The sequence below is a fragment of the Perognathus longimembris genome, chromosome 11 (assembly GCF_023159225.1).
Source record: "Perognathus longimembris pacificus isolate PPM17 chromosome 11, ASM2315922v1, whole genome shotgun sequence".
NCBI classification, from domain to species: Eukaryota; Metazoa; Chordata; class Mammalia; order Rodentia; family Heteromyidae; genus Perognathus; species Perognathus longimembris.
The window spans coordinates 30,955,895-30,982,691 of record NC_063171.1 but is presented as its reverse complement, the minus strand read 5'-3'; the positions used below and the strand labels follow the sequence as shown (position 1 = coordinate 30,982,691).

Below are 26,797 nucleotides of genomic sequence, written 5' to 3'. Positions count from 1 at the left end.
TATCATTTGAGACAACAATGAACATCAATGAACCTGGAGAATGTCATGTTAAGTGAAGGAAAACAAGCTAGGCACAGAAAGATATACACTGCAAGGTGTCCACTCACATGTAGAGCCTAAAAATAACAAATTCAAAGAGGCAGAGAAGATATTAGTGGTTGTCAAGCGCTGAATGAGGTGGGAGAATGAGATGTTGGCCACAGAATACAGCATTTTAATGAGAATGAGTAAGTTCTAGAGGTCTATTTTACAGCAGGACAACTATAGTTCAATACTTATGTATACTTGAAAATTGCTAAAGCAACCTATCAAACATTCTATTTTTCGTCTATCTATAGCTGTTCAATTTTTTTGAACTAAGGTGTCATTGGTAGCCCACATTGGCTTGGAACCCCTCTCCCAGACACTCTTATCCCCATCCCTGCCCTTCTCCTAGTGAGACAGACAGTGTCTGACTCTGCAGTCCAGGCTTAGATGTTCTTAACACACACGCACGCACACACACACACACACACACACACACACACACACTTTTATTTTGTCAGCCTTGGGGCTTGAATTCAGGGCCTGGGAACTGTCTCTGAGCTCTTTTGCTCAAATCAACCTTCTACCACTTTGAACCACAGTGCCACTTCCAGTTTTTGAGTCTGACAGGAACTTTTCTGCCTGGGCTGGCTTTGAATCATGATCCTCAGACCTCAGCTTCCTGAGTAGCTAGGATTACAGGCGTGAGCCACCGGCACCTGGCTACACACACATCTTAATCAACTGAAATAGCAAGGAATTTCAGAAGAATAAATGAAAAGTGCTGTATTTACAAATTTTTCTTTTGTCTTTTTGTCTTTTTTTCTTTTTTGGTACTGGGGAATCGAACCCAGGACGTTGCACTTGCTAGGCAAGTGCTTTGCCACTGAGCTACATCCCAGCCCTCACAAATTTTTAAAGAAAGAAAATGCTTAAGCATATGTTGTCAAAAATGAGTTTTCTTGGGTCTGGGAATATGGCCTAGTGGCAAGAGTGCTTGCCTCGTATATATGAGGCCCTGGGTTCGATTCCTCAGCACCACATATACAGAAAATGGCCAGAAGTGGCGCTGTGGCTCAAGTGGCAGAGTGCTAGCCTTGAGCAATAAAGAAGCCAGAGACAGTGCCTCAGGCCCTGAGTTCACGGCCTAGGACTGGCCAAAAAAAAAAAGAGGTTTCTCTCTCTGGCCCTCGTTTCCAAGATGACACAAAAGAAGGAACAACAGCCTAGCCAAGAAGAGCCGCGGCAAGGCCGCGGCCATGTGCAGCCTATTCGTTGTACAAACTGCTCCCGTTGCGTGCCCAAGGACAAGGCCATTAAGAAGTTCGTCACTCAGAACATAGAAGAGGCCGCGGCTGTCAGGGACATTTCAGAAGCAAGTGTCTTCAACGCTTATGTGCTTCCCAAAAGCTCCATTACTGTGTGAGTTGTGCCATTCACAGCAAGGTGGTCAGGAATCGACCTTGTGAAGCCCGGAAAGACCGAACACCCCCACCCAGATTTAGACCTGCTGGTGCTACACCACCACCTCCACCAAAACCCATGTAAGGAGCTGGATACTTACAGAGTGAAGAAAAGCTGTCTTCTGGGGGAAAATAAATACAATGGAAATTATACTTTAAAAAATGAGGTTTACTGAAAATTGTTACTTTTAAGAATAATAAATTTTGGGCTGGGGATATGGCCTAGTGGCAAGAGTGCTTGCCTCGTATACATGAGGCCCTGGGTTCAATTCCCCAGCACCACATATACAGAAAGCAGCCAGAAGTGGCGCTGTGGCTCAAGTGGCAGAGTGCTAGCCTTGAGCAAAAAAGAAGCCAGGGACAGTGCTCAGGCCCTGAGTCCAAACCCCAGGACTGGCCAAAACAAAACAAAACAAGAATAATAAATTTTAAAAATTAAGAAATTAATGTTATTTTAATAATTGCTGTCAAAGCATAACGTAAATACAGAAAAATGCACAAATCATAAGGGTGCAATTTGGATAATTACCAAGTGAACAATATCACTCAGAGAAGGAAGAAGACATTATCAGAACTCCAGGAGCCCTTCTCATTCCTCTTCCTCCTCCTCCTCCCTGAGTCAGAGTATTGCTGTGTAGCCCAGGCTGGCCTTAATCCTGGAGCCTCATGTTCTAGTGTCAATTAAGAGGAAAGCTTCTGTGGGCATGCTAGGGACTACAGGTGTGCTCTCTGCCATTCCAGGCTCTTTCTCATGCCAACTCTGTCACTTTCCCTCTCTCTTTCCTCAAGGCAACCTCTCTCCTGACTTCTTATATCATATGTCATCTTAGCCAGTTTTTAGTTTACATATATGAACTATTTATGTCTTTGATTTCTTTCTTCAGGCATTATTGATGGACACTCTTGTTATTGTGCATACATGAATATTTGTTTTCAGTGCTGTAGGGTATTCTACCACCTGATTATACTATATGGAATTTACCCCTTCTACCTCTGGGCTTTCTATTTTTCAACTATTAAGAGTAATTTTTCCAATAACATTCTTGTATGTATCATTTGGTAAACATAAGTATTTCTCTTGGAGGTATAGCTATAAGTGGAATTTCTGGATTATAGGAATATATATATATAATGTGTGTGTGTATGTGTGTGTGTGTGTGTTTGAGAGGGTATTTCTGTGTAGCCCCAGGCTGGCCTCAGACTCACAATTACTTTGCCTCAGTCCCTTGATTGCTAGAATGATAGTCCCATGTCATCATTTCTAGTTTATATTGAATTTTAATTCATCTTTTTCTTCAAACTGTGTGTGTGTGTGTGTGTGTGTGTGTGTGTGTGTGTTGTATTTGAACATATAATTCTGACACTCAGTAGGCTGAAGCAGGAAGACAAAGTTGAAGGCTATCCTGGACTACATATTGAGACCCTGCCTCCAAACCAAGTAGGATAGTGTGGCACTTGATTGTAATCCTAGCATTTAGGAGGCTGATGTAGGAGAGTCACAAATTAAAGGCTAGCTTGGGCTATTATATAGTGAGACCTTGTCTTAATAGGAATGAGAAAATCAGTATATCATCTCTTTCTTTTTGAATCTGGGGAGCTAATCCAGAGCTCTGCATGCTAGGCATATATTTTATTATTGAGTTACATCCCATGCCTTGGATGTAACTTGCCAAACAGCTTTCCAAAGCTGGTATGAGAGCAAGTTATGAGAGTTTAGTGTTCAAATCTGATCCAGAAGATTTGATTCCATCCACCTACTTTTTGTGAAGTTCATTGATCGTAAAACACGGCAGATAAGAGATTGGAAATATTAAGCCCCAAAATGATATTTATGTTGAAATAGTAGCTGCCTTCAAATTTTTAGACTGAATTATGAAAGTAGTGGAATAGAAGAAGACACAGGTCTCTAAGCAAAGTCGATTATTTGCTCCTGCAGCCAACAAACCTTCTTTACATTGTCTTTGATATAGAGGGATTAGGTCTAGCTAAGGGAAAAGAAAAAGCTAGGTATGTTGGCACATATCTACAGTCCCAGCCCTTGCGAGTTTAAGGCAGAAGAAGCATGAATTTGAAGCCAGCCTGGGCCATGTAGTAAGTCTGTCTCCAGAAATAATATAAAGGACTAGGGATGATGGCTTTGAGACTTGGGTTCAAGTCCCAGTATTAGGGAGTGGGAAAAAATCCAGAAAATTCTCATGTTGCAGTATCAAGATTTAGTTTGTCAAAACAAACAAAAAAACAACAACCAAGCAAGCCTTAAACACAATGCTTTTGAAGCCACAGATACTCTGCAAAGGCTTCAAGAGATATAATGAATAGCCACAGAACAGAGATTAGACTCCGCAGAAGTGAACAGAACGCATAGTGCTTGTTTTCTCCCCTGCCTGCCAGCTTGCTGGCTATCTCGACTTTGATCCCATTGGCCAGCACTTGTAAGATTGCTAGATTTAGCAACTAAACATATAGATTGCCCAGTTAAGCTTGAATTTCAAATTATTTTGTAGTATGTATATTATGAACCTTCCGGTCATGACAATATCATACCCTCCCTCCTCCCATGAACATTATAGATCATTTCGCTTAAGCTTTAACACTACATAGAAAGTGGATTCAATTAATTTGTTTCTACCAAAGGATCAACTAGGATCAATGACTGGCAAATGCTGAGAGACCAATATGAATAACATAAAAGTGAGTATTCCATCTGGGCTTTCCCAAGAAACATGGCACAACCCATCTGTCTGCAATGTTAGAGGTGATTCTCCTAGTTAGTGAAAGGTAAATGATTGCAAAGATTTTGTTGTTTTAAATAAAGTAATTTGAGAACCTGGACAGATTTCTTTTGTTGTGATTAAGCAAGGAAAATAGATGCATTTTGAAATTAAGGTGACAAATGTAGTGAGACTAGAACCAAATGAGTTGTTCATGGGCTAAAAAGGCAGGAATATTTAAATATGGGGAATGGTGGTTCATGTCTGAAATTCCAGAATTCAGGAGGCTGAGGCAGGAGGCTTGTGAGCCTGAGCTATATGCTGAGAATTTATTTCAGGGAGAAAGAAAAAGGAAGGAAGGAAGGAAAGAAGGAAGGAAGGAAGGAAGGAAGGAAGGAAGGAAGGAAGGAAGGAAGGAAGGAAGGAAGGAAGGAAGGAAGGAAGGAAGGAAGGAAGGAAGGAAAGAAGGGAGGGAGGGAGGGAGGCAGGCAGGCAGACATGGAAGGAGGAAGGGAGGCAAAGAGGGAGGAAGGGAAGATGGAAGGAAGGGAGAGGGGGAGGGAGCAAGGAAGGAAAGGGAAGATCTGGGAATTTTTCTTATGATTATCTGTAAGAAAACAGAGGTTATTCTATTTTAGAACTATCTTTCTGCTTTAACTTCTGCAACATTAGAAAATTAGTGCTGGAGATATTTACTTTCCATAAACACATATCACATTGTAATGATAATTTACGATGCCTTTTCTAAGGCTTTTCACGTTAAGTTGCTTCATTTAATCCTCAGGTAGGCCTGGTGCTTGTTCTACAGAGATGGAAAGTAAAGCTCAGAGACATCAGCACAGCAGGAAAACCTAGGTCTGTGGGACTTGAAAGTGTGAGTTCTTTCTACTTTGAGGCCCCACCTCAAACCTCAAAGTATCCTAACTTACCCCATTTTGTAAGGTAACTCTATTTTACCTGGCAGAAACTTTTGTTTTGCAGAAAATGTTCTGGATTCAAGAAGAACCTTATTTGCGTGCTGTTTTGAAAACATATTCCTGAAAAGGGCTGTATAGGCTGACAATCACCTTGGCAAAAATTGTTGAGAAACTGATCACTCCAGCTGCTTCCTGGAATGGCTAAACTGCAGAACATCAAATAGCTAAACATCAGCAATACATCACTTTTACATGTTTATAACTCCATTCATGGGTAACACTGCTGACAGTGTTTGGCCCCTCTCCTCTCTTGGAAACTGAACCAACTTTTTTTCTCCTGGCTTGCCATTCTGCCTCTTAGGGTATTCCTTAATACCCTGCACATGGCTGAAAGCACTCAGACCTCACATATGCCATGCTAGGATCTCATTTGTATATGCTTTTTACACTTTGGTAGATGTTATGATATAGAGAAAAGATGTATTTAAACTTAGCACATTTTGGATACATGTTGATGGAGCAATGTGTTTATCAGTCCTTTGGCTACTCTATCAGTGTGGAAGCATGGAAACATGTAATAATGAAGTCTCCCAAGTGGAACAATAAACAGGTGAGGACCCAAAGATATATCAAGAAAGTGTTTCTGAAATAAAAAGATTAAAGGTAAATTAAGAGTTATACTAATTGCTTCACTGAACAGTTACATACATTTTACACTCTAAATATTTCTGCTACAATTTGCGAATAAATTTCAGCTGATATCCAGCTTTTCCATATATGGAGTATGTTTTGAAAAAAGACCAAAGGAGATACTCTGACTTCAAGTACAGTGTCACAAAAGCTTGCTGAATGACTTTACCTGGCAACTTCTCTTCAGAACCATTAGTGTTTAGTACCTTCAAGTGTATGTGGCTTATTTTTTATGTGGGCATCCTTGGTTGCTTCTAGTCTTGTTTGTATTTTGTCATCTGAATTGAAAGCTCCCTGTTTAGAGATCAAAGCTCTTGACTAATCTGCTTCTGGATGGCATCTTCCTGCAGTAGGCACTATTTGGTGACTGATGAAAAAAATATTACATGGAAGGTTGCAGAGAGGCAAATAAAAAGAGTAAGCTAGAAAGATAGTTATCTCTAATAGTAGGAAGGGATAAGATTTAGTCTTTTAAGCTTCTAACCTGTTCAAAGACCCACATAGAAATGCATGTAAGTGCCAGGCACTGGTGGCTCAGGCCTGTAATCCTAGCTACTCAGGAGGCTGAGATCTGAGGATCATTATTTGAAGCCAGCCCAAGCAGAAAAGTTCCTGTCAGACTCACATCTCCAATTGACCACTCAAAAACTGGAAGTGGCACTGTGGTTCAAAGTGGTATAAGGTTGATTTGAGCAAAAGAGCTCAGAGACAGTTCTCCAGAAGAAGAGCTATGGTTCAAAGTGGTAGAGTGCTAGCCTTGAACAAAAGAGCTCAGGGACAGTGCCAAGGTCTTGAATTTAAGCCCCATCAACTGACAAAAAAACAAAGAAATACATCTCATTGTGAACTTCAACTCCTAGCTCAAGGATTTCCCACTTTCCTCAGAAGTCCAGTATCTGTCCTACCAGACGGCAGCTCTCATTTTTAGCGCTGTGTCCATTCCTTCTACTGAGACTGCTACTTCAACATACCTTTCTTCAAGGCTGAGGAAAAGTCAGAGCCTAGATTAGGGGCTAGATCTCTCAGGAATGCAGATAAGAAAGGAATCTGGATATTATTCTGAAGACACCAGAAGTGCTGTGTTGGTCCATAGCAGACCCATAAAAATGACAGTTTTGTCTAAAAGCCGTTTTCCAGGCCACACCCTCACCAGTGCATTGTTTCATGGGCACTGACTATGCTTCTGATTGGTTGGCACACCCTCCCCTCCCCCCCACCATTCTGTGAGGCCTACTGCTCTTCTAGGACTGGCTCAGGTTCAGGTTCTCTTGTTAGACATGCAGGCAGTGTTAGGGGAGATTGATATGACCCTCAAAGCACTTCACACAACCATAGAACGGTGACTGAAATTTGTCCATTGTTGATTCGTGATTATCATAAAGACAAGTGCCATCAAGCACTTAATTTTAGTCAATATAGGAGAACTGTTGATGGTCAACCATAATCTGAAATTGTTAATGGACAATTATGGAAATAAAGATGTCATAGCTTTTAAATTGTAGTTCTGAATACTATAATGAAAGCTCATGTCAACCTCTTCTACTCTATTTAGAACACGAGTTATCCATTGGTTCAATGTATCCACTTATATATGCTGCTTGCTCTTTGGCAAATGAGACAGATTGCATAGAGGTAACTTTTATTATAGTATGTATGGTGCTATAGTTTACTGTTTTATTATTGCTGTAGTGAAGCTCTCAAGGTACCTAGTTTATAAAGTAGACATTGTCAGAGGTGTGGCTGTATGGATAGGGCTAGGGCTTGGTACTATTTGTGGTTTCAGGATCCACTGGGGATCTTGGAATAGTCCCCCTCTAGTAAGGGGGACTATTGTTGTGCTTAGGACTCTGCTAGGACTATAAAAATGACAAGTACTTAATTTCAAAGATTGCTTGCCTGCTCACAAGCTGGCATACTACCACTTGATCTGGCTTCCCTCCCCCCCCCCCCACCCCATGCCACCCCATTCTGGAGCTTGAACTCAGGGTCTGAGTGCTGTCCCTGAGCCTCTTTGTGCTCAAGGCTATCATTCTACCACTTGAGCCACAGCGCCTCTTCCAGTTTTTTTTTTTTTGACTAGCTTATTGGAGATAAGAGTCTCACAGGGACTTTTCTGCTAGGGCTGGCTTTGAACCTCAACCCTCCTATCTGTCTTCTGAGTAGTGAGGATTACAGGTGTGAGCCATCTATGCCTGGCTTGAGGTGGCTTTTTGTCCGTTAATTGGAGATGAAGCCCTGTAGACTTTTCTGCCAGGGCTGATTTCAAGCCTCAATCCTAGCATCCTGAATAGTTAGGATTATAGGCATGAGCCATGGACACCCAGCCAATTTCAGAGATTTTGTGTGTGTGAGGGAAATTTTTGTTTCCTTACATTTCAGGTTGTTTGTTCTTTTTCTCTTAAGGTATTTGAGATTAAAATTAAGCTCAAGGCCTTCCATATGCTAAACAAGCACTCTATCATTGATCTACACCCTCAATCCATGTTTTTTCCACACAGGACTCACTATGTGGCTTGATTCACATCTCCTGAATCCTACTATTACAGATGTGCACCACCACTCCTGGCCTCAAGTGCATGTTTGGTTTTTTTTTGGTGTGTGTGTATGTATGTGCTGGTGCTTGAGTTCAAGTCTTGTGCTCTCTTAGGCTTTTTCCTTAATACTAGTCCTTACCACTAGAACCACACCTCTAGCTCAGCTTTTTTGCAGGTTAATTGGAGATAGAGTCTTGGTGGACCTTTCTACCTGGACTGGCCTCCTGAGTAGCCAGGATTGTAGGTGTGATCTGCCAGTGCCTGACTCAAGTGCATACTTCTATTCAATTTCACCCCAATGATAATTTGAAACCCAATATGAACCTCAGTTTGAGCCTGAGTTTCCTTAATACAATGTAACACTTGCAAAATGTGTTTAGAAAGGGGGCATATTTTCATGTTTTTTATTTTCTTTTATTGCTTGGCATATTTTCAAAATATTTAAATCACATTTTAATTTTCTAGCTGTTACATTTAGCACAACTATTAACAAATATGGGACACAGCTAAAACTTGAATTAAAAAATCCAACTGAAAACAGATGTAAATATTCTCAAATCTAGCCTATTAATCACATTTATTTTGTGAAAATGTTGTAAAGCAGTTTTAAGGATTAAAAGAAAAAGCTAACTACAGCTGGGAATATGGCCTAGTGACAAGAGTGCTTGCCTCATATACATGAAGCCCTGGGTTTTGATTCCTCAGCACCACATATATAGAAAAGGCCAGAAGTGGCACTGTGGCTCAAGTGGCAGAGTGCTTACCTTGAGCAAAAAGAAGCCAGGGACAGTGCTCAGGCCCTGAGTTAAAGGCCCAGGACTGGCAAAAAAAGAAAAGGCTAATTGTTTGTTGAGTGAATTTTCTGGTGTTAGTTATGAAAACTAGTGCTAGAAACATAGCACATTTAATTAAATACCTTAGGAAGCAAGCTAGTAAATGCAGGTGTTTGCTATTTGTTTCATTATATAAAAGGTCTCTAGTAGATTTTTGCTCTAAGGGAGAGACTAGTGTTTTGAAGTTAATCATTGTTAACATTTGACCTTTCATTATTATTTTAACTTAAAAAATGTTTACTATGGAGAGACAGTGGTACTAATGTACCTTGAACTCAGTATTTTTTAAATGAAAGCCAACCTTGGGAAGCAAGTGAATGCATCTAGATATTATAAATAGTTTCATTGGTAATTTAGGGCTCTGCAGACACAAAAAATAAGTTTTCAAGAGAAAGAAGTGAGACACCAAACTTATTGCACACATTTTAATAAATTTTTTTGTGTCTGTGGCATATTTCATGTTTTTCTTAAAGGTTTATACTTGCAAACACATGTGCACATACATGCCCAAATAAGTTTAATAGCATAACATGAAAAGAAACCTATGATAATTTGTTCAGAACTTGTTCACTTTTGTCTTATGTCTAATTCTCAAATTTTCTCTTCAAAGTTTAGCTGGTGAAGATTCAAATGGTAAAACACAGATCTTCAATTGTTACTTGCAAAACTGTTACCAGTTACAGTGTATAGCATTATTAAAAAGTCCTTTGCCTGGGAAATAGCTCAGTGGTAAGTATGTGCATTTAGGATGGGGCAAGGCCCTGGGTTCAATTACCAAAATGAAATAAAACGGACCCCCGTTCCTTCAAACTTTGAAATAACTTGCTTTGTGAATTTATATAATTCCAATGAAGACTGGTTTTACTAGCACTTTCAGAAAAAAAATCTCAGTATGCCATACTGAAGGCCAATGTAAGACTGTTGATTATTCCTAGTGTAGAACAATTTATACCTAGTCTCTTCTCACAATGGAGACGCAGGCTACAAAGGTACAGAAAGCCTATCTAGATCCCAGATACACAGCTAGGTACTCAACTCTCCTGAAGCCCAGCTTATAAATCATGAAGTGGGAATTCAAATTCAAGTCAGTTTGACTTTAGAATCTTTTGTGTATATTTTATTAATTATTGATAAAATTTAACACTCATTATAGACCAGGCACTATGTTAAAAAGCAACACCACAGTCAGACATTGGTTGTTCATGCCTGTAATCCTAGGTAATTAGGAGGCTGAGATTTGAGGATCACAGTTCAGAGCTAGCCTGGGCAGGAAAGTCTGTAAGAGTCTTATTTCCAATTAACCTCCAGAAAAGCAGAAGTGGTGCTGTGGCTGAAAGTGGTAGAGTGCTTGCCTTGAGCAACAAGAGCTCACAGGCAGCTCCCAGGCCCCAAGTTTAAGCCCTACAATGGGGGGAAAAAAAAAAAAGGCAAAATCTCAGTCTTCACAATGGTCCTACTTACAAATCTGAAGCTGTAGGGCTAGCAGTGTGGCTCAACTGGTGGAGCACCTATCCACCAAGCATAAGGCCCTGAGTTCAAATCCTAGTAGTGCCAGATCAAATTGTAGCTATAAAAGAACTTTACATAATGTGTAAGGAACAAAATAATTCTTCACATCAAGTTAAAATGTTTAAAAATAGTCTGAGGTCACTTGACTAGTCATTCTACTATCCTTCCGCTCTCCTTTCACCTGTAGCTACTTGACCATAATTCACTAAATAAGTGATTATTAAGCCTTTCAACTGTCTTTCAACTTGCTTTTATTTTCTTTTGCTTTTGTTTTTACAAAAACAGACTCTCACTATATACCTCAGGCTGGCCTCAAACTTAAAATCCTCCTGCCTCAGTCTTCCAAGTGTCAGGATTACAGGTGTGTGCCAATAAACTCATCTTTTGTTTGCTTTTATGTCTAAACAGTTTGGCTGAAAACAGGAGGAGGCTGGCAGTATGAATGATCAAGTATGATTTATTAAGGACAAATGGTAGAAAAATTTTTTAACTGATAACCATGATATCCACAGATAGGTTCCTTTAAAGTTATATGTAAAGAGAGACTGTTATTAAATGTTTGCTTTATTTTTCTGTGGAATTAAGCACTAGTCTATAGTTACAGTTAATTATTTTTTCTCTAGTGCCTTCCAAATGTTAGCACAGTTAATATCACCTTATCAGTAATAAGCTAGGTCCCAGTGGTTATGTCCATATCTAGGTTGTAGGTGATCAGAAACTCTTTTAATTGATTCCTTTGGATTTCAGTTCTTGGTTATATCTATAAAAAAAAACAGAAAGAAGTGATCACAAATAGCAATAGATTATTATATGGTAAGCAGAGTGTGAGAAGCTCGTTCAAATGGTTTATTGGCCCATGTTTTTATCGATGAAATCCCAACTGCCATTAGGTCTCAACAACTTATTCAACATATGGTTTCCTGTGTAAAATTGTTATTTTAATGAATATTTTATTTTAAAAAAATGGTGCTGTGGATTGATTCCAGGCACTCACACATACTAGGCAAAGTTATTCTACTGAGTCACATTCTCAGCTCTATTTTTAGGACAAACTTGAACATATGCATAAAGTTTAGCAACTAGGATTTTCCACATTATACTCACAAAGCAACTAAGACTTAAAAAAATTGGCAGTGGAATTCTGTATCATTATTAGAAGTAAAATATACCTTTTTTTTCAACAGGTTAAAAACACTGAAGTTTATTGTAGCTAAGGACTGTTTCCTCAATACTCACTAATCCAGGAAAGAATCAACTACAGAGTCATAGAGTCTTTCCCCTGTATAATCCTGGTCTTCATTTGCTACTCTTCACAGTTGACAGTAAAGTAGAAAACATATAGCTAGTTAAGTGCTTACACTATACAATAAGAATAAACTTATTCAATGGAGCATGTCAGAATTTAGCTTTCTCAAAAGATCCTAATTTCATATTTGATCATATTACCATTATTATTTACTAATGAGTAGTGAGTTAAAAAAAATTATGTGCATGGACCATTTTCCAATGAAGCCAATGAACTCATTGTAATGTCCTTTCCAATACTATAATTATACACTGAACTTCCTACTTCATTATTTAACTGAAGGTGAACAATAAAGGGCTCTTACTGCAAACAATAAATCCAAATTTTTATATGTTGCCTTAATAAAAGGGAGTGCCCATCTAGATAATGCACTATGAGATCTAAAACTAGGCAACACTTAACTGCTTTTAACTTATTTGCAACCCTCTGGCTTTTCTAGGAGTGGTAAATTTTTGCTTGAGGCACGTTCCTGTCTAATTATTAATATGAAATTTAAAGACAATACTATCCACTGGGTCAGCTTCAGAAGTAGCTTAAAAGACTATCTTGGTAGACTTACCTCCAAATTCTAAAGAGCTGAGAGGCTCCTGCTGTCCCCACGAAGAAATTAACGGCAAACAGACTCCAATTTTTAGGTATAATTACAAGTGAATATCTTGACCAAATAAATCCTGTTGAGACAAAGTTGGTTTTTCTTTTTAAAGGTGAAGATTTTGATGTAATAACTTATCTGACTAAAATTACAAAAACTATCTTACTCTATGACAATAATAATATAGAATGAAGGATAAAGAAATGTTAAACTCTTGAGTCTTCAACAAGTGTCTTTAAGTCAGTGTTAACAAAAATCAGTCCTTATATTACAAAGAGGAATATTTATAGAGCCAAGTGAATATTAACTGCAACTCTTTTTTCCACTTATAAAAAAAATTCTTGGGGAAAAACCTGAAAACAAAACCCCACATAGAAGCTGGGTGCTGGTGGATCACATCTTGTAATCCTAGCTACTCAGGAAGCTGAGATCTGAGTACCATAGTTCTAAGCCAGCATAGGCAAGGAAGTCTGTTGAGACTCATCTCTAACCACCAAAAAGCCAGAAAGGCACTGTGATTCAAGTGGTAGAGTGCTAGCCATGAGAAACAGCTCAGGGATTGTGCTCAGAACCTTAGTTCAAAAGTCCTAATACTGGTGCATGTGTGCGCGCGCACACACACACACACACACACTGCATACATATACTTATTTCCAGCAACCTTCTCTGACCTTATCATTCATTATGCAATAACTTCTTAGGGACAGGCAACTTACTATCTTTTTGTGTAATGACATATGCATGCATTAAAAATGGAATTATCAAATAAAATATGAAACAAATTTAAAAATAACATATTCTAAATGGAATATGGAAGGCATTAATTTAATTTACCTGTAGCCATCAAAACACTGGACTGAGCTGTGCTGAGTTTATCTGCAGGTCTAGCCATGTCAGCCAATCCAGCCAACACCAACCCCTAGCAACACACAGAAAGAAAAAAGATATCAGGAAAGGTGATTGTTTTAAGCACAAAATATTCCTGAGACAGTAGCTGCAATTATAATGTCCAAAAAAATTATTCTTTTTTAAAAGCAGAAGAACCAAGCCAGGTGCTTGTAGCTCATGCCTATAATCCTAGCTACTCAGGAGACTGAGATCTGAGAATTGTGATTTGAAGCCAGACCAGGCAGAAAAGTCCATGAGACTGTTATCTCTAATAAACTACTGAAGTGATAAAAGTGGAACATATATTGTTGTTGTTGTTAATTTTTCTTGATATATGATCATTTCTTCTCTGGTGCATTTTATTATTTTCTTTTACAAAATCTTCCTCTTCCTATTTACTGTCAGCATCATTCAGAAAGCTTGGTAATGAGTTTTTACAGTAATATTAGTTATCTTACTTTAGAGATTAGAATGTGTACTTAAATTTCTCTTTTCTTTAGGTGCTGGTCCTGGGGCTTGAACTCAGGGCCTGGGCAAACAGCTCCCCAAGACAGAACATTTTCTAATCAACTTAAGGAGAACAGCCCAAAGCTACAGATCTTCAGGTCCCCCAGAGATAATGACAGATAATGGCCAACCAGGCCACACCTGTGATTTGGGATTGTTTATGCATACGTTTCTTACCTACATCCCTCAATTCTCCCTAGTGAACCCGAGGCCAACATCTGTGCACCCCTACTCCCCAAGACTACAGAAGATGTACTGAAGTGCTATCTTCCATGCTGCAGTGTAATAAATTTCTTTTTTCTACCCTTAACCATATCTCTTTATTTGGCATATGAGGGGCAAGTGCCTGGACCTAAGGTGATGGCAAGATTTGGGTCTGGGTTATAAAAGGCCAGTTTCATAAACCTTTGATTCTCTTAAAGGTATATAATGTGCACACATACACATTTGATTTCTTTTTTTTTCAATTTTTTATTATCAAACTGATATACAGAGAGGTTACAGTTTCATACGTTAGGCATTGGATACATTTCTTGTACTGTTTGTTACCCTGTCCCTCATACCCCTCTCCCTCCTCCCCCTTTCCTTTTCCCCCCCTGAGGTGTTCAGTTTACTTTCACCAAACAGTTTTGCAAGTATTGCTTTTGTAGTTGTTTGTCTGTCTTTACCCTGTGTCTCTCAATTTTGGTATTCCCTTTCAATTTCCTACTACTAATACCAGTATACATGGTTTCCAATATACTCAGATAAGATTACAGAGATAGTGTAGGTATAACCACTGGAAGGTGATATAAGAACATCATCAATAATAGAAGCTACAGATACACATGGGACGTTGAAAGTAGTTACAACTGTGATATAACAATCGTTTCCATAACATGGAGTTCATTTCACTTAGCATCATCTTATGTGTTCATAAGGGTATAGCTATTGGGCTCTTGTGATGCTCTGCTATGACTTGCCTAAACCTGTACTAATTATTCCCAATAAGGGAGACCATAGAGTCCATGTTTCTTTGGGTCTGGCTCACTTCACTTAGTATAATTTTTTCCAAGTCCTTCCATTTCCTTACAAATGGGGCAATGTCATTCTTTCTGATAGAGGCATAAAATTCCATTGTGTGTATGTACCACATTTTCCTGATCCATTCGTCTACTGAGGGGCACATTTGATTTCTTAATGATTATGTATGTGTGTGTGTGTGTGTGTGTGTGTGTGTGTGTGTGTGTGTGTGTGTATAAAATCTCTTGTGCTATTTTGCCCAAGCTGGCCTTGAACTCTGGGCTCAAGGCTTTCCAAGTAGCTGGAGCCACTATGCCAAGCTACAGTGAGACAGGAAGTTATGAATTTGAGGCCAGTTTGGAAAAAAGTTAGCAAAGGTTAGGGGCAGCACAGTTCAAATGGTACAGCACCATGAGGCTGTAGGCTCAATCCCTAGAACTGAAACTAAACCCCAACAAAACAAAACAAAAGACAAAACAAAATATATTTAGAGCAGCACAGATAAATACTCATCTCTGTAGCTATCCTACATTTTCAGCCTCCAGCTGAGGAGCAAGTCAAGTTCCTCTTCAATGTTATTCTGAGCATCACTCAAATAAATGACACTATAGATCTGGGAAGTGCTTCAAGTATAATACAAGATATTCCCTAACATACTAAGAAAGTACTAGACCCATAGTGATTCTTTGAAATGTGATAAATGAGTGTTTAATAGCTAAGGATTTGAAGTCGAGTAAACTGGTAGGTTCAACTTCTGACTTTGTAATGTACTAAAAATAGAATATGCTTAGTCATCTAGTCTTCTGAACCCGTTACCCATACCTGGAAAACAGCAATAATATTTATTTCTCAAGTTATTTTTTGGATGGAGATTAAATAAGACATGTATTAAACAACCTGATACAATTTGGCATCAGGAAGATCCAGCTAGTTCCCATAGCTCCCATCAATTAAAAGGTGTTTTTCAAATGTCTGAGACTCATGTGATGCTCCCCCCCCCCCCAACTTTCCTTCCTCAAGCTCTCTGAATTTTCATTTTTCTTCCTTTCCTCTTTCTCTCATGATTCTTCTATTTATTAAGGCAGGTACCAGTGACTCATGCTTATAATGTTCATGCCTAGTTACTCAGAAGTCTGAAATCAGGAGGATTGTAAATCAAGGAAAAACACGGGCAAAAAAAGGTCACAAGACCCCACCCTTCTTGATAGAAAAAGCTGAGCAGGACAATTCATGCCTGTAATTCCAGCTATGGTGAGAAGTACAAATAGGAGGATTGAGATCTAGGTTGGCACTGGCAAAAATTAAGGCCCTATCCAAAAAATAACTGGAGTAAAAAGGGCTAGAGGGGGCTGGGGATATGGCCTAGTGGCAAGAGTGCCTGCCTCGGATACACGAGGCCCTAGGTTCGATTCCCCAGCAACACATATACAGAAAACCGCCAGAAGCGGTGCTGTGGCTCAAGCGGCAGAATGCTAGCCTTGAGCGAGAAGAAGCCAGGGACGGTGCTCAGGCCCTGAGTCCAAGGCCCAGGACTGGCAAAAAAAAAAAAAAAAAAAAAAAGGGCTAGAGGGATGGTGGAAGTGGTATAGAACCTGTCATTGGATGGCACATTCTTGTAATTCCAGCAGATAAAGGAAGAAGGAAATCAAGTTTGAGGCTAATCTACATCTCATTAATGAGTCTGAGGCCTGGGCTACACACAAATATCCTGTCTCAATTACAGCCTCCTTCAAAAAATAACCCCCAGAAAACATGTCATATGACACTTATAGCAAAATCCTTAGGAACTTCAATTGAATTAAACTATATAATTAGTTCCAGCTGGAAAAACAAATAGGCATTAAAAATCTGCATGGATAAATATAAAATACATGAGAATGTATGCCACAAAATTATTTCCAATAATATTTTAAAGTATATTCTTAATAAAATCCAGCTCTATATAAGAAGTTTCTATTATTAATTATTTTATCAAGTTAGTAACAGTGACATAAAACAGATATGGGATGGGGAGGGCCAAGGAAGAAGGTAAAGGTGAATATTATTGAAGTACTTTACAGAAAGGAATAATCATAGAACGTTGAAATTGTTTTAACAAGTGTGAGAGAGAGAATAAAGTAGAGAGATAGAGGGAATGAATTTGAGCCAGGTACATTCTTTGTATATATAGAAATATCACAATAAAATCCCCTTTTACAACCAGTACATGCCATTAAAAATGTAAAAAAAAAGGTTTTCAATAGCTTCTGCTAAAAGTCATTACTTACCCATTTCATAATTGGAGCCCAGAAAAAAACTGTCCGGGGACCTGAAAAAAAATTCACAGAAATAAGCCAAATATTTTACGGACATGCTTTCTTTTGGGTAGTGGCTAGTGGTGGCATTGGCATTTGGATACAGAGCCCTCATGCCCGCTAGGCAGGTGTTCTACCTTACAATACCCCAAGCCCTTATCTGTTTTAGTTATTTTTCAGGTAGAAGCTGGTGCTTTTTGCAGGGGCTGGCCTTGGACTGTAATCTTCCTCTTATGCCTTCCATATAATTGAAATTACAGATGAGCACTGCCATACTGGTTTGGGTGATTAATTGGAGATAAGAATCTCATGGGTTTTCCAGCCTGGGTTGACTTTGAACCACAATCCTCAGACCTCAGCCTCCTGAGGCTAGTATGCAGATTTTGTTAAATTTCATTGTTGTTGTTGTTCTTTGTAGAGTTTGAATTCAGGGCCTTTATTGCTCAATGCTATCACTCTACCATTTTGAGTCACAGTTCTACTTCTAGTTTTCAGGTGGTTAACTGGAGATAGGAGTCTGGAGACTTTCCTGCCCAGGCTGGCTTTGAACTTCGATCCTCAGATCTCAGCAGGGTGAGTAGCATGAGCCATCAGCATGAGGCTGTGTTAATATTTTTTTGCATGTCTGACATAAAACCAATGTTGTCACTTGAAAAAACTTTTCTTTAAAAAATGTTTTTATTGGTATTATAAAGGTGATGTATAGAGGGTTTATAGTTACATAAATTAGGTAAAGAGGGGCTGGGAATATGGCCTCGCGGCAAGAGTGCTTGCCTCCTATACATGAAGCTCCCGGTTCGATTCCCCAGCACCACATATATGGAAAACAGCCAGAAGGGGCACTGTGGTTCAGGTGGCAGAGTGCTAGCCTTGAGCGGGAAGAAGCCAGGGACAGTGCTCAGGCCCTGAGTCCAAGGCCCAAGACTGGCCAAAAAAACACAAAAAAACAAATTAGGTAAAGAGTACACTTCTTTTAGACAATGTTACCCTTTCCCTTGTAGTCTCCTGTTTTTTTCCTTCCCATTCCCACACTCAGGCTGTATAGTTAATAGTACCACTGCTGCATTTGTTTACCCTTTGTTCCTCCATTTCTGTGCCTCTCTTACCCTCTCAAAGACAAATAAACAAACAAGAGAAAAAGAAAAGATGAGGGAAACAGCAACAAAGAAAAAAAACCTCTTTTTTCCGTTTATTGGATTAAACTATTTTCTTTTTTTAATTTTTATTTATTTATTTTTTTGCCAGTCCTGGGCCTTGGACTCAGGGCCTGAGCACTGTCCCTGGCCTCCTTTTGCTCAAGGTTAGCAATCTGCCACTTGAGCCACAGCGCCACTTCTGGCCGTTTTCTGTATATGTGGTGCTGGGGAATCGAACCCAGGGCCTCATGTATACAAGGCAAGCTCTCTTGCCACTAGGCCATATCCCCAACCCTAAAGTAACTCTTAAATTAGTGGTTATGCAAATTCAAAGTTAAAATGCTATCACACTCATGACTATTACTGCCTGTAACATTCTACTCTGCAAGAATAATTTATTTGTCTTTACGGATTACATCATGTACACACACATATACACACACTGTGTCTAAAATTAGGTGTCACCACTCAAGTAGAAAACATTTTACATCTCTTCATCTGTTCCCAATTAATATTTCTCAATAGCACTAGCAGGTAAAGATGCACTTATCCCCTTTTCCCTAAACAGAACTAATTCTCATTAATACAATACACATTTGAAAGACAAAACTAAGTTATATTTATCATTTAGAAATTGAAATGTTGAAGAAGAGCACTGAGCTCGGTTAAGGACCAACTATAGTTCTGGGTCTACTTTGTTGCAGACAAGATTATCATACAGGGGCTGGGGATATGGCCTAGTGGTAAGAGTGCCTGCATCGGATACATGAGGCCCTGGGTTCGATTCCCCAGCACCACATATACAGAAAATGGCCAGAAGCGGCTCTGTGGCTCAAGTGGCAGAGTGCTAGCCTTGAGCAAAAAGAAGTCAGGGACAGTGCTCAGGCCCTGAGTCCAAGCTCAGGACTGGCCAAAAAAAAAAAAAAGATTATCATACATGGGGGAATGCAACCATAAAAATTACCACACAACTTACAGTGTTCTAGGTACTAGGGATACATTAGTAATGGTTCTAGGTACTAGGGATACATTAGTGATGGTATTTATTTATTTATTCATTTATTTTTTTCAGTTGTGGGGCTTGAACTCAGGTCCTGGGCACTGTTCCTGAGCTCCTTTGCTCAAAGCTGGTGTTCTACCACTTTAAGCCACAGTGCCACTTACAGTTTTTGAGTGGATAACTGGAGGAACGAGTATCACAGGGATTTTTCTGGCCCAGCTGGTTTCAAACCTCATTCCTTAGATCTCAGCCTCCTGAGTAGCTAGGATTACAGGTGTAAGCCAACAGCACCCGGCCAGAAACCAGAATCTGCATGGAGACTTTTAATGACCTAAGAACAACAGGAAGGCTACATAAGTGAAATCATTTCTGGAAGCTATGTAACAGCCATTTAGGGAAACTTTAGTCTAAAGTAGTTTCACCAAAACTTGTTACTTCCTTTGGTAATACCAGCACTCCAAATGGAAATGAATCCAGTGATGATAATCTTGTGTTGATATTACTGTGAAAAGTAGTTGGTTAAGAGCCAGACGTAATTAGTGTGTGTCGAGGAAGGAGGATGAAAAATTAAGAGGTCATTTTGGGCTACAGAGTGACACAGTCTCAGAAGAAAAAGGAAGACAAACCCCCAAGTTCTTAGTTGATTAATTTTAACATTAATCAGAAAAATAAAAAAATGAAAACAAAAGCAATTGATGTTGCTTAGGTATTTCTATAAAATCATCAAATGGATACCATGAGCTCTTCTGGAGACTTGTCTTCTTGTTTCAAAACTGATGTTTGGTTCAGCCACTCCAAAGTCATTTTCACTGTAAAGTCCCAGATTCTGGTATTTTCCTTCTCCTATCTCCTCTCCTCCTTCCCTCATTTCCATTCTCCTTCCCATTTGTTTTCCCTTGTCCTCCTGTATTTTGCCTAAGTAGCTTAGGCCAGTCTGGAACATGCTGTATAGACCAGTCTCAAACTTACAATTTTCATGCTTCTACTCTCTTAGTGATGGGATTATAAACATGCAGATTCTGGTTTCTTTAGAAGCTTAAAACGGTTGACCCTTTGAGGCTAATGAACAGTACAACAGCTTTTTAGTAGGCAACTGATTTACTCGACTTTTCTAAGCAAGGTGATAATTTAAAAATATTAACTGCTCGGGGCTGGGGATATAGCCTAGTGGCAAGAGTGCCTGCCTCGGTATACCCGAGGCCCTAGGTTCGATTCCCCAGCACCACATATACAGAAAACGGCCAGAAGCGGCGCTGTGGCTCATGTGGCAGAGTGCTAGCCTTGAGCGGGAAGGAGCCAGGGACAGTGCTTAGGCCCTGAGTCCAAGGCCCAGGACTGGCCAAAAAAAAAAAAAAAAAAAAATTAACTGCTGAAAAAGCCCTAATAGACACAAATGAGGAGAAACAACATTTTTCAAACAAAAAATTAAAGTTGCTTGAACTTTGGATCAAAAGTTGGATCAAAAGAAGTATTTTAATTAGTGAATATTTTTTAACAAAAGCAGTAACAAATATGCAAGACATTCTAATCTGCTAATTTTCTGAGATACCAGAGGATGAGGCATGTACCAAATAATCTGATGTGGATGTTTATAAATGCAAATAGTAGTTTTTTTCTTTTTAAAAAGAATATTCCCTTGCTGGGCACTAGTAGTTCATACCTGTAATCCTAGCTACTCAGGAGATTGAGATCTGAGGACTGAGGTTCAAAGCCAGCCTGAGCAGAAAAGTCCATGGGATTCTTATCTCCAACTAGCCACTAAAAAGCTAGAAGTGGAGTCATGGCTCATGTGTAAAGTGCTAGCCTTGAGTAAAAACACTCAGCGAAAGCACCCAGGCCCTGAATTCAGCCCCAGGAGCAATACACACATACACAGAGGCATGCACAAACAAACAAAACAAAAGCTGAAAAAGAATACTTCCTCCCTATTTTATCAGTTCATGTTCCTTAGTAAAATGAAATACCTGAGGCAGACTACTTCATAAAGGGGTTATTTAGGTTCATGGTTCATGGAGGTTATCTGATCTAGGAGTGACACTGAGTCATGGCCCTCTTGTGGTCAAGAGTCCCAAGGAAGTACCGAGCATCACATGGCATGCAACAGAAAGAGTGCATATGTATGTGTATATATGCATATATGGTCTCTCTCTCTCTTATAAAGTCACTAGGATTTAATCAGGGAGATTTCAACTTAAAAGCTTTACCTAATTTCAATCACATCCTAAGGGCCCTATCTCTAAATACCTGTGTCCATTTTCTAAATGCTTTGAAAAAAGGATTAAGCTTTTACATATAAAATGTTGAGGGACACTCAAACCATATTCAAACCTCAGCACTAAGCTGTTAAATAAACATTGAGCAACATGGCTTCAAGGTTATTTCTCTGACAAGTATTTAAGAGTATGGCTATGCAAGTGTTCACTGGGAGCCATGGTTATGTACACAGTTAGGTGGTGATGGTGGGTGAGGGGCATCCCTAATGTCAGCTGAGGAACCTGACTTGGACACACATTTAGTTAAAACTATTATTTCTTTTTCCTTCCTTCCTCCCTCCCTCCCTTCCTCCCTTCCTCCCTCCCTCCCTCCCTCCCTTCCTTCCTTCTTTCCTTCCTTTCTTTCACAGAGGTAGATCATGATATGTTAGGAACAACATAAAGGGAAATGGATGATCAAGCCTCAAAATTCTAGGTCACATAATATTCCCGCTATGATATATATAAAAATACTCCTACTGCCATTGAGTAATACTTGTCAGTGATAAAAATAAATTTCAAAGTTTAGGATTAGAAATATATAATATCCAAATGTTAATATTCTATTAAAATACTATTAAAAATAATAATACTATTAAAAAAACCTTGTATGTGAAGTTAGTCTAATTTTCACAGGATGATTCAATAACAAATACTGTTATGAAAAATAGCATGTAAAGGTTATATTCACTCTGGATAACTCTAACAATAATCAGTGTTTCCTTTTATTTAACACTAATGAATCTGCAGTCTTATTTTCCATGCTTCCCATTTCTACTTTTTGATGTGCCTACAAGTTCCCAATCATAAGTTTCCAACAATATACATCTTTACTCTGTACATTATTCAAAAGCTTAAATGGGAGAGAACTATACTTGTTGGGAATCATGCTACATGTTTTATAGATATTGTATAATTTATTTATTTATTTGTTTTTGTTTTTTTTTGGCCAGTCCTGGGCCTTGGACTCAGGGCTGAGCACTGTCCCTGGCTTCTTCCCGCTCAAGGTGGCACTCTGCCACCTGAGCCACAGAGCCCCTTCTGGCCGTTTTCCATACATGTGGTGCTGGGGAATCAAACCCGTAGCTTCATGTGTAGGAGGCAAGCACTCTTGCCGCTAGGCCATATTCCCAGCCCTATTTATTTATTTTTAATTAGTTCTTTAAAAAGTATTATATAGGTGATGTACAGGGGGGTTATAGTTACATAAGTAAGGTAATGAATACATTTCTTTTTAAACTCTGTTACCCTGTCCCTCATTTCATTTATTTTTCACAACAATCTTTCTTGTTTATTGCCTTTTTTTTTTGTCCATCATGGAGCTTGAACTTGGGGTCTGGGCACTGTCCCTGAGTTCTTTTACTCAAGGATAGTACTCTACCACTTTGAGCCACACTGTCACTTCTGGTTTTCTGGTGGTTAATTGGGCTTTTCTGCCTGGGCTGGCTTCTTTGATCTCAGATCTCAGCCTCCTGAGTAGCTAGAATTACAGGTATGAGCCACCAGCTCCTAGCTCACAACAATCTTTAGTGATAATTATTCCCCCATTTTACAAATTGGAAAGCAAAGGAAAGAGGGGAATTTAGGGTCAAGGTCACACAGCCAAGACTCAGGTCAGGCTTCCAAGTCTGTCTGAGTTCCTTCTACATTGAAAAGAGACTGACATAACAAAAAAAAAACACCACAAAAACTTCAGCTGGCACCCTTTTAGCATTTCAAACATTATAAAAGGAAAAACACAACCATGTTTGTATTTATAGATATTACTTTTTTTTTTTTTTTTTTTTTGCCAGTCCTGGGGCTTGGACTCAGGGCCTGAGCACTGTCCCTGGCTTCTTTTTGCTCAAGGCTAGCATTCTGCCACTTGAGCCACAGCGCCACTTCTGGCCATTTTCTGTATATGTGGTGCTGGGGAATCAAACCCAGGGCCTCACGTATATGAGGCAGGCACTCTTGCCACTAGGCCATATCCCCAGCCCCTAGATATTACTTTTTTTTTTTTTAAACAAAGAAACCAGTCCTGTTTCATTTCCTGGGGAGATATTACTCTTAATTATTTTTTTTTTTGTAATACTGGTTAAGACGTTGTCCTGGTAATTAGGAGCTAACATAAAAAGTCCTTTACTGGCAATGTCTTTATTGATCATGTCTTCAGTGGGCAAAGGAAACAATCCCTCCTAAGCCTTCCCTGAACCTTTGCTGTACCACAGTAACAGAAGCATGGAATGCTTCTGATCAAAGGTCCTGATTTTTCTTCTTGCATTTCTTTGTATTAAACTAAATTTCCTTTAGGGCAACATAGCTTTATGTTGTTAGCCTCTGCTCTCTAAGCCAGCTCTAGAAATGGATGCCTATGTGATGAAAACTAATGTGAATCAAGATTAAAACATAGTGGCAAGTGGTTTAACTGATCATTCATGATCCCGCCCCGGAGGTTTACAGTCATTTTACTTATCTTATTCATTAGCTGACTTGGTTCAGTGTGTCTTTTCAGATAATGATTAGATGTAATTATAAAGGATATATATTAAGGCCAGGGATTTAATCCAGGGATTTGATCCAGGGATTGAATTTTGATTCAAGTGCTTGATATAAAATATATCATAAAAATAAACATACTTTAAAATAATAAAAAAGAGCTGGGAATATGGCCCAGTGGCAACAGTACTTGCCTCGTATACATGAAGCCCTAGGTTCGATTCCTCAGCATCACATATATAGAAAACAGCCAGAAGTGGCGCTGTGGTTCAAGTAGCAGAATGCTAGCCTTGAGCAAAAAGAAGCCAGGGAAAGTGCTCAGGCCCTGAGTCCAAGCCCCAGGACTGGCAAAATAAATAAAGAAAATAAAGAAAGAACTAAGCTAGTAAGAAGGGGAGGTAAGGGAGAATGACAGAGGAGGTGAGTCTCATCAAAGTATACTGTATATCTACATGGACATGTCAAAACAAAAATTGTCTTGTACAATTAACATTTTAAAATATTATACAAAAAGAAAAAAACTGAACATAGATGTAAAATGCATAATGTACTCTTTGTCCTGAAAGCTAAGTATTATAAACCATAAGTACAGATGGCTAAAAGTCAAGGCCTTGGAAAAGATCAAAATAGACTACCTTTCAATTCTGTACTATTCGAAATAGTTTGAAGTTGTTCCTCCTCTATCCAGACCTTTTCCCACCACCCAAACACAAAGCTCAAGACGGTGCGAGTTGATTCAGTTGGTTTTGAACATTCTGGTCATTTACAGAGCATTCTCCAATCATCTCTCCTGAAAATCTTTGCCATAAAACACAGCACAATCAAAATTAAAGTTCAATTTTATTTTTAAACAACCCACAGCACAATCTAAAATACTGGGTGTATGAACAACTAAGAAGTAACTAAGCTTCAACAACAACTTCTTAAAGATCCCTTTTATAATGGGTTTAATATTGCAGGAAATAATATTAAGGATTAATATTGAGAAGTACATTTAATTTCCTTGTCAAACTGGAAATCAAGATTTAGCTAACAGTTAAGTCTTCAGAGAGCTGCTTCCTAATTAGATATGGGTGGGACTAAACAACCTGCCTAAAGCCATCAACTGCAGAATATAGATTTAAGTATGAAGGGAGAAAAAAAATCCACTTTCTTCAGTAGCATTTCAGTCTTTCACTCTACAATAAAAATTCCTATTTGATAAATTTTATGCTTGAAAAGACACCTTAGAATATATTGTATTTTTTATACCACCCACTTTATAGAATTATAGAACTATGCTATAATAATTGGAGAGATTGGAATCTTCCAGTTTCTTACAAATCATTTCCTTTTCCAGCCACAGGAATACTGTTTTCCAGTAGAATAGAGAGCTAACATTGTGCACTTCTAAAGAATCAAGCATAGGTGCTATCTATTATTTTCACATTCCTCACATTAAACAAGAGATCTAATATTCTGCCCAAGGTCACACCTATGGTAAGTGGTAGAGCAGAAACTATATTCATATTTGTGCCCCCTCCCCGACAGAAAGGTCCTGCTAGACCTTGTTCTGTAATAGCATACAGACTTCAGAGAAGCAAACAGGACGAATGGGATGGGGGAATGACCATGACTTTGAAACCCAGTTTTGGGGAGGGTTCTCTGCAGGCCTCGGCTGGCAGGAACTGGAAAAGGTATGACCTTTACTCCAAACCCTCCGGGGTGACAAGCTACCAACCCAGTCCCTTCCTGCGTGGGTTGTAATTCGTGGAGAAAAAAAATGAGGGGGGGATAAAGGTTTATGGTGGCCCGTAGACCCCTTCGTATCAGAAAAAAAGTTGAGAAGGATCAAATCTGAAGGCCATGTCCAGGAGTTTGAGTGCTTAAGAAGCAAATGCAACACAGAGGTCAGGACGGGAGCTGATCTGAAACGTGCAGTTTTGGGAAGGGATGCAGGATGAAAAGATGAAATGCAGAGAGGTCAGGCGAGTTGAGGGGGAAAAGGGGATCCCAGCTCTGGGATGCGTCAGACAGCGCAACTGTCAGTTGGCCGCTAAAAGGCCCACAGCAGAGGGAGGGAAGATCTCGGTGTGGGGCCATCGAGTTAATTACCTGCCGGGTGGTTGTACAAAGGCCTCAGTTTCTCTGGCAGCATCAGCTCCACTTTATCGAGGACCCGGTGGTAGGTGGCCCGCAGGCCTCGGGCGCCGGCGGCTGACATCTTGGCCGCCTAGCGATCGTGGGCGGCTGGGTGGGAGCGGCGCCGTGTCCTCGTCCCCGGCTGGCAACGAAAGGCAGCTCGTCACTTTCCCTTGCCACAGCGCCACGAGCCCGCCTCTGCCCTAGTGCGCCCTTCACTCCGCTCAGCCGAGTCTAGGCGAGCCACCCAGCTGCCAGCGCCGGGAGAAGGCTGAGGGGGCGGAGGCTCGGTGAAAACCCGCCCCGACCCACCTCCAGCCCGCGGGCGGGGCAGACGGGGGGGAGGAGCCAAGGCAACAGGTGTTCAAGAGTCGGCCGCGCCCACTCCGCCCAAGAGCGCTGTTGGCACTGCGCTTGCGCAGGAGGGGTCGCCCGCCAGAATTGGCGCAAGCCACGACGCAGGCGGAGCGCGGCGGGAGCGTCCGACTTCTTCCTGCTCCCGAGGCCATGTTGGAGAAGGGAAAGTGAAGCCGCGCCTGA

At 39.8% G+C, this 26,797-nt stretch overlaps 1 protein-coding gene, 1 long non-coding RNA gene and 1 pseudogene across 2 annotated transcripts; 2 read left to right on the top strand and 1 right to left on the bottom strand.

Annotated features, from left to right (window-relative positions):
* Positions 1-17: 17 nt before the first annotated feature.
* LOC125360144 lies at positions 18-1,650 on the top strand (annotated as a pseudogene).
* Positions 1,651-10,283: 8,633 nt separating this feature from the next.
* On the top strand, positions 10,284-20,345 carry LOC125359305. Its single transcript, XR_007212528.1, has 3 exons — positions 10,284-10,450; positions 11,500-11,503; positions 20,335-20,345. It is a non-coding gene; the product is annotated as an uncharacterized LOC125359305 (long non-coding RNA).
* Mpc2 (mitochondrial pyruvate carrier 2) lies at positions 11,121-26,518 on the bottom strand. Its single transcript, XM_048356970.1, has 5 exons — positions 26,231-26,518; positions 17,244-17,284; positions 13,414-13,498; positions 12,547-12,658; positions 11,121-11,441 (listed from the first exon to the last, which is right to left on the bottom strand). Exons 1-5 carry the CDS (start codon positions 26,337-26,339, stop codon positions 11,405-11,407), a joined length of 384 nt encoding a protein of 127 aa, XP_048212927.1. The 5' UTR covers positions 26,340-26,518; the 3' UTR covers positions 11,121-11,404.
* Between the last annotated feature and the right edge of the window lie 279 nt (positions 26,519-26,797).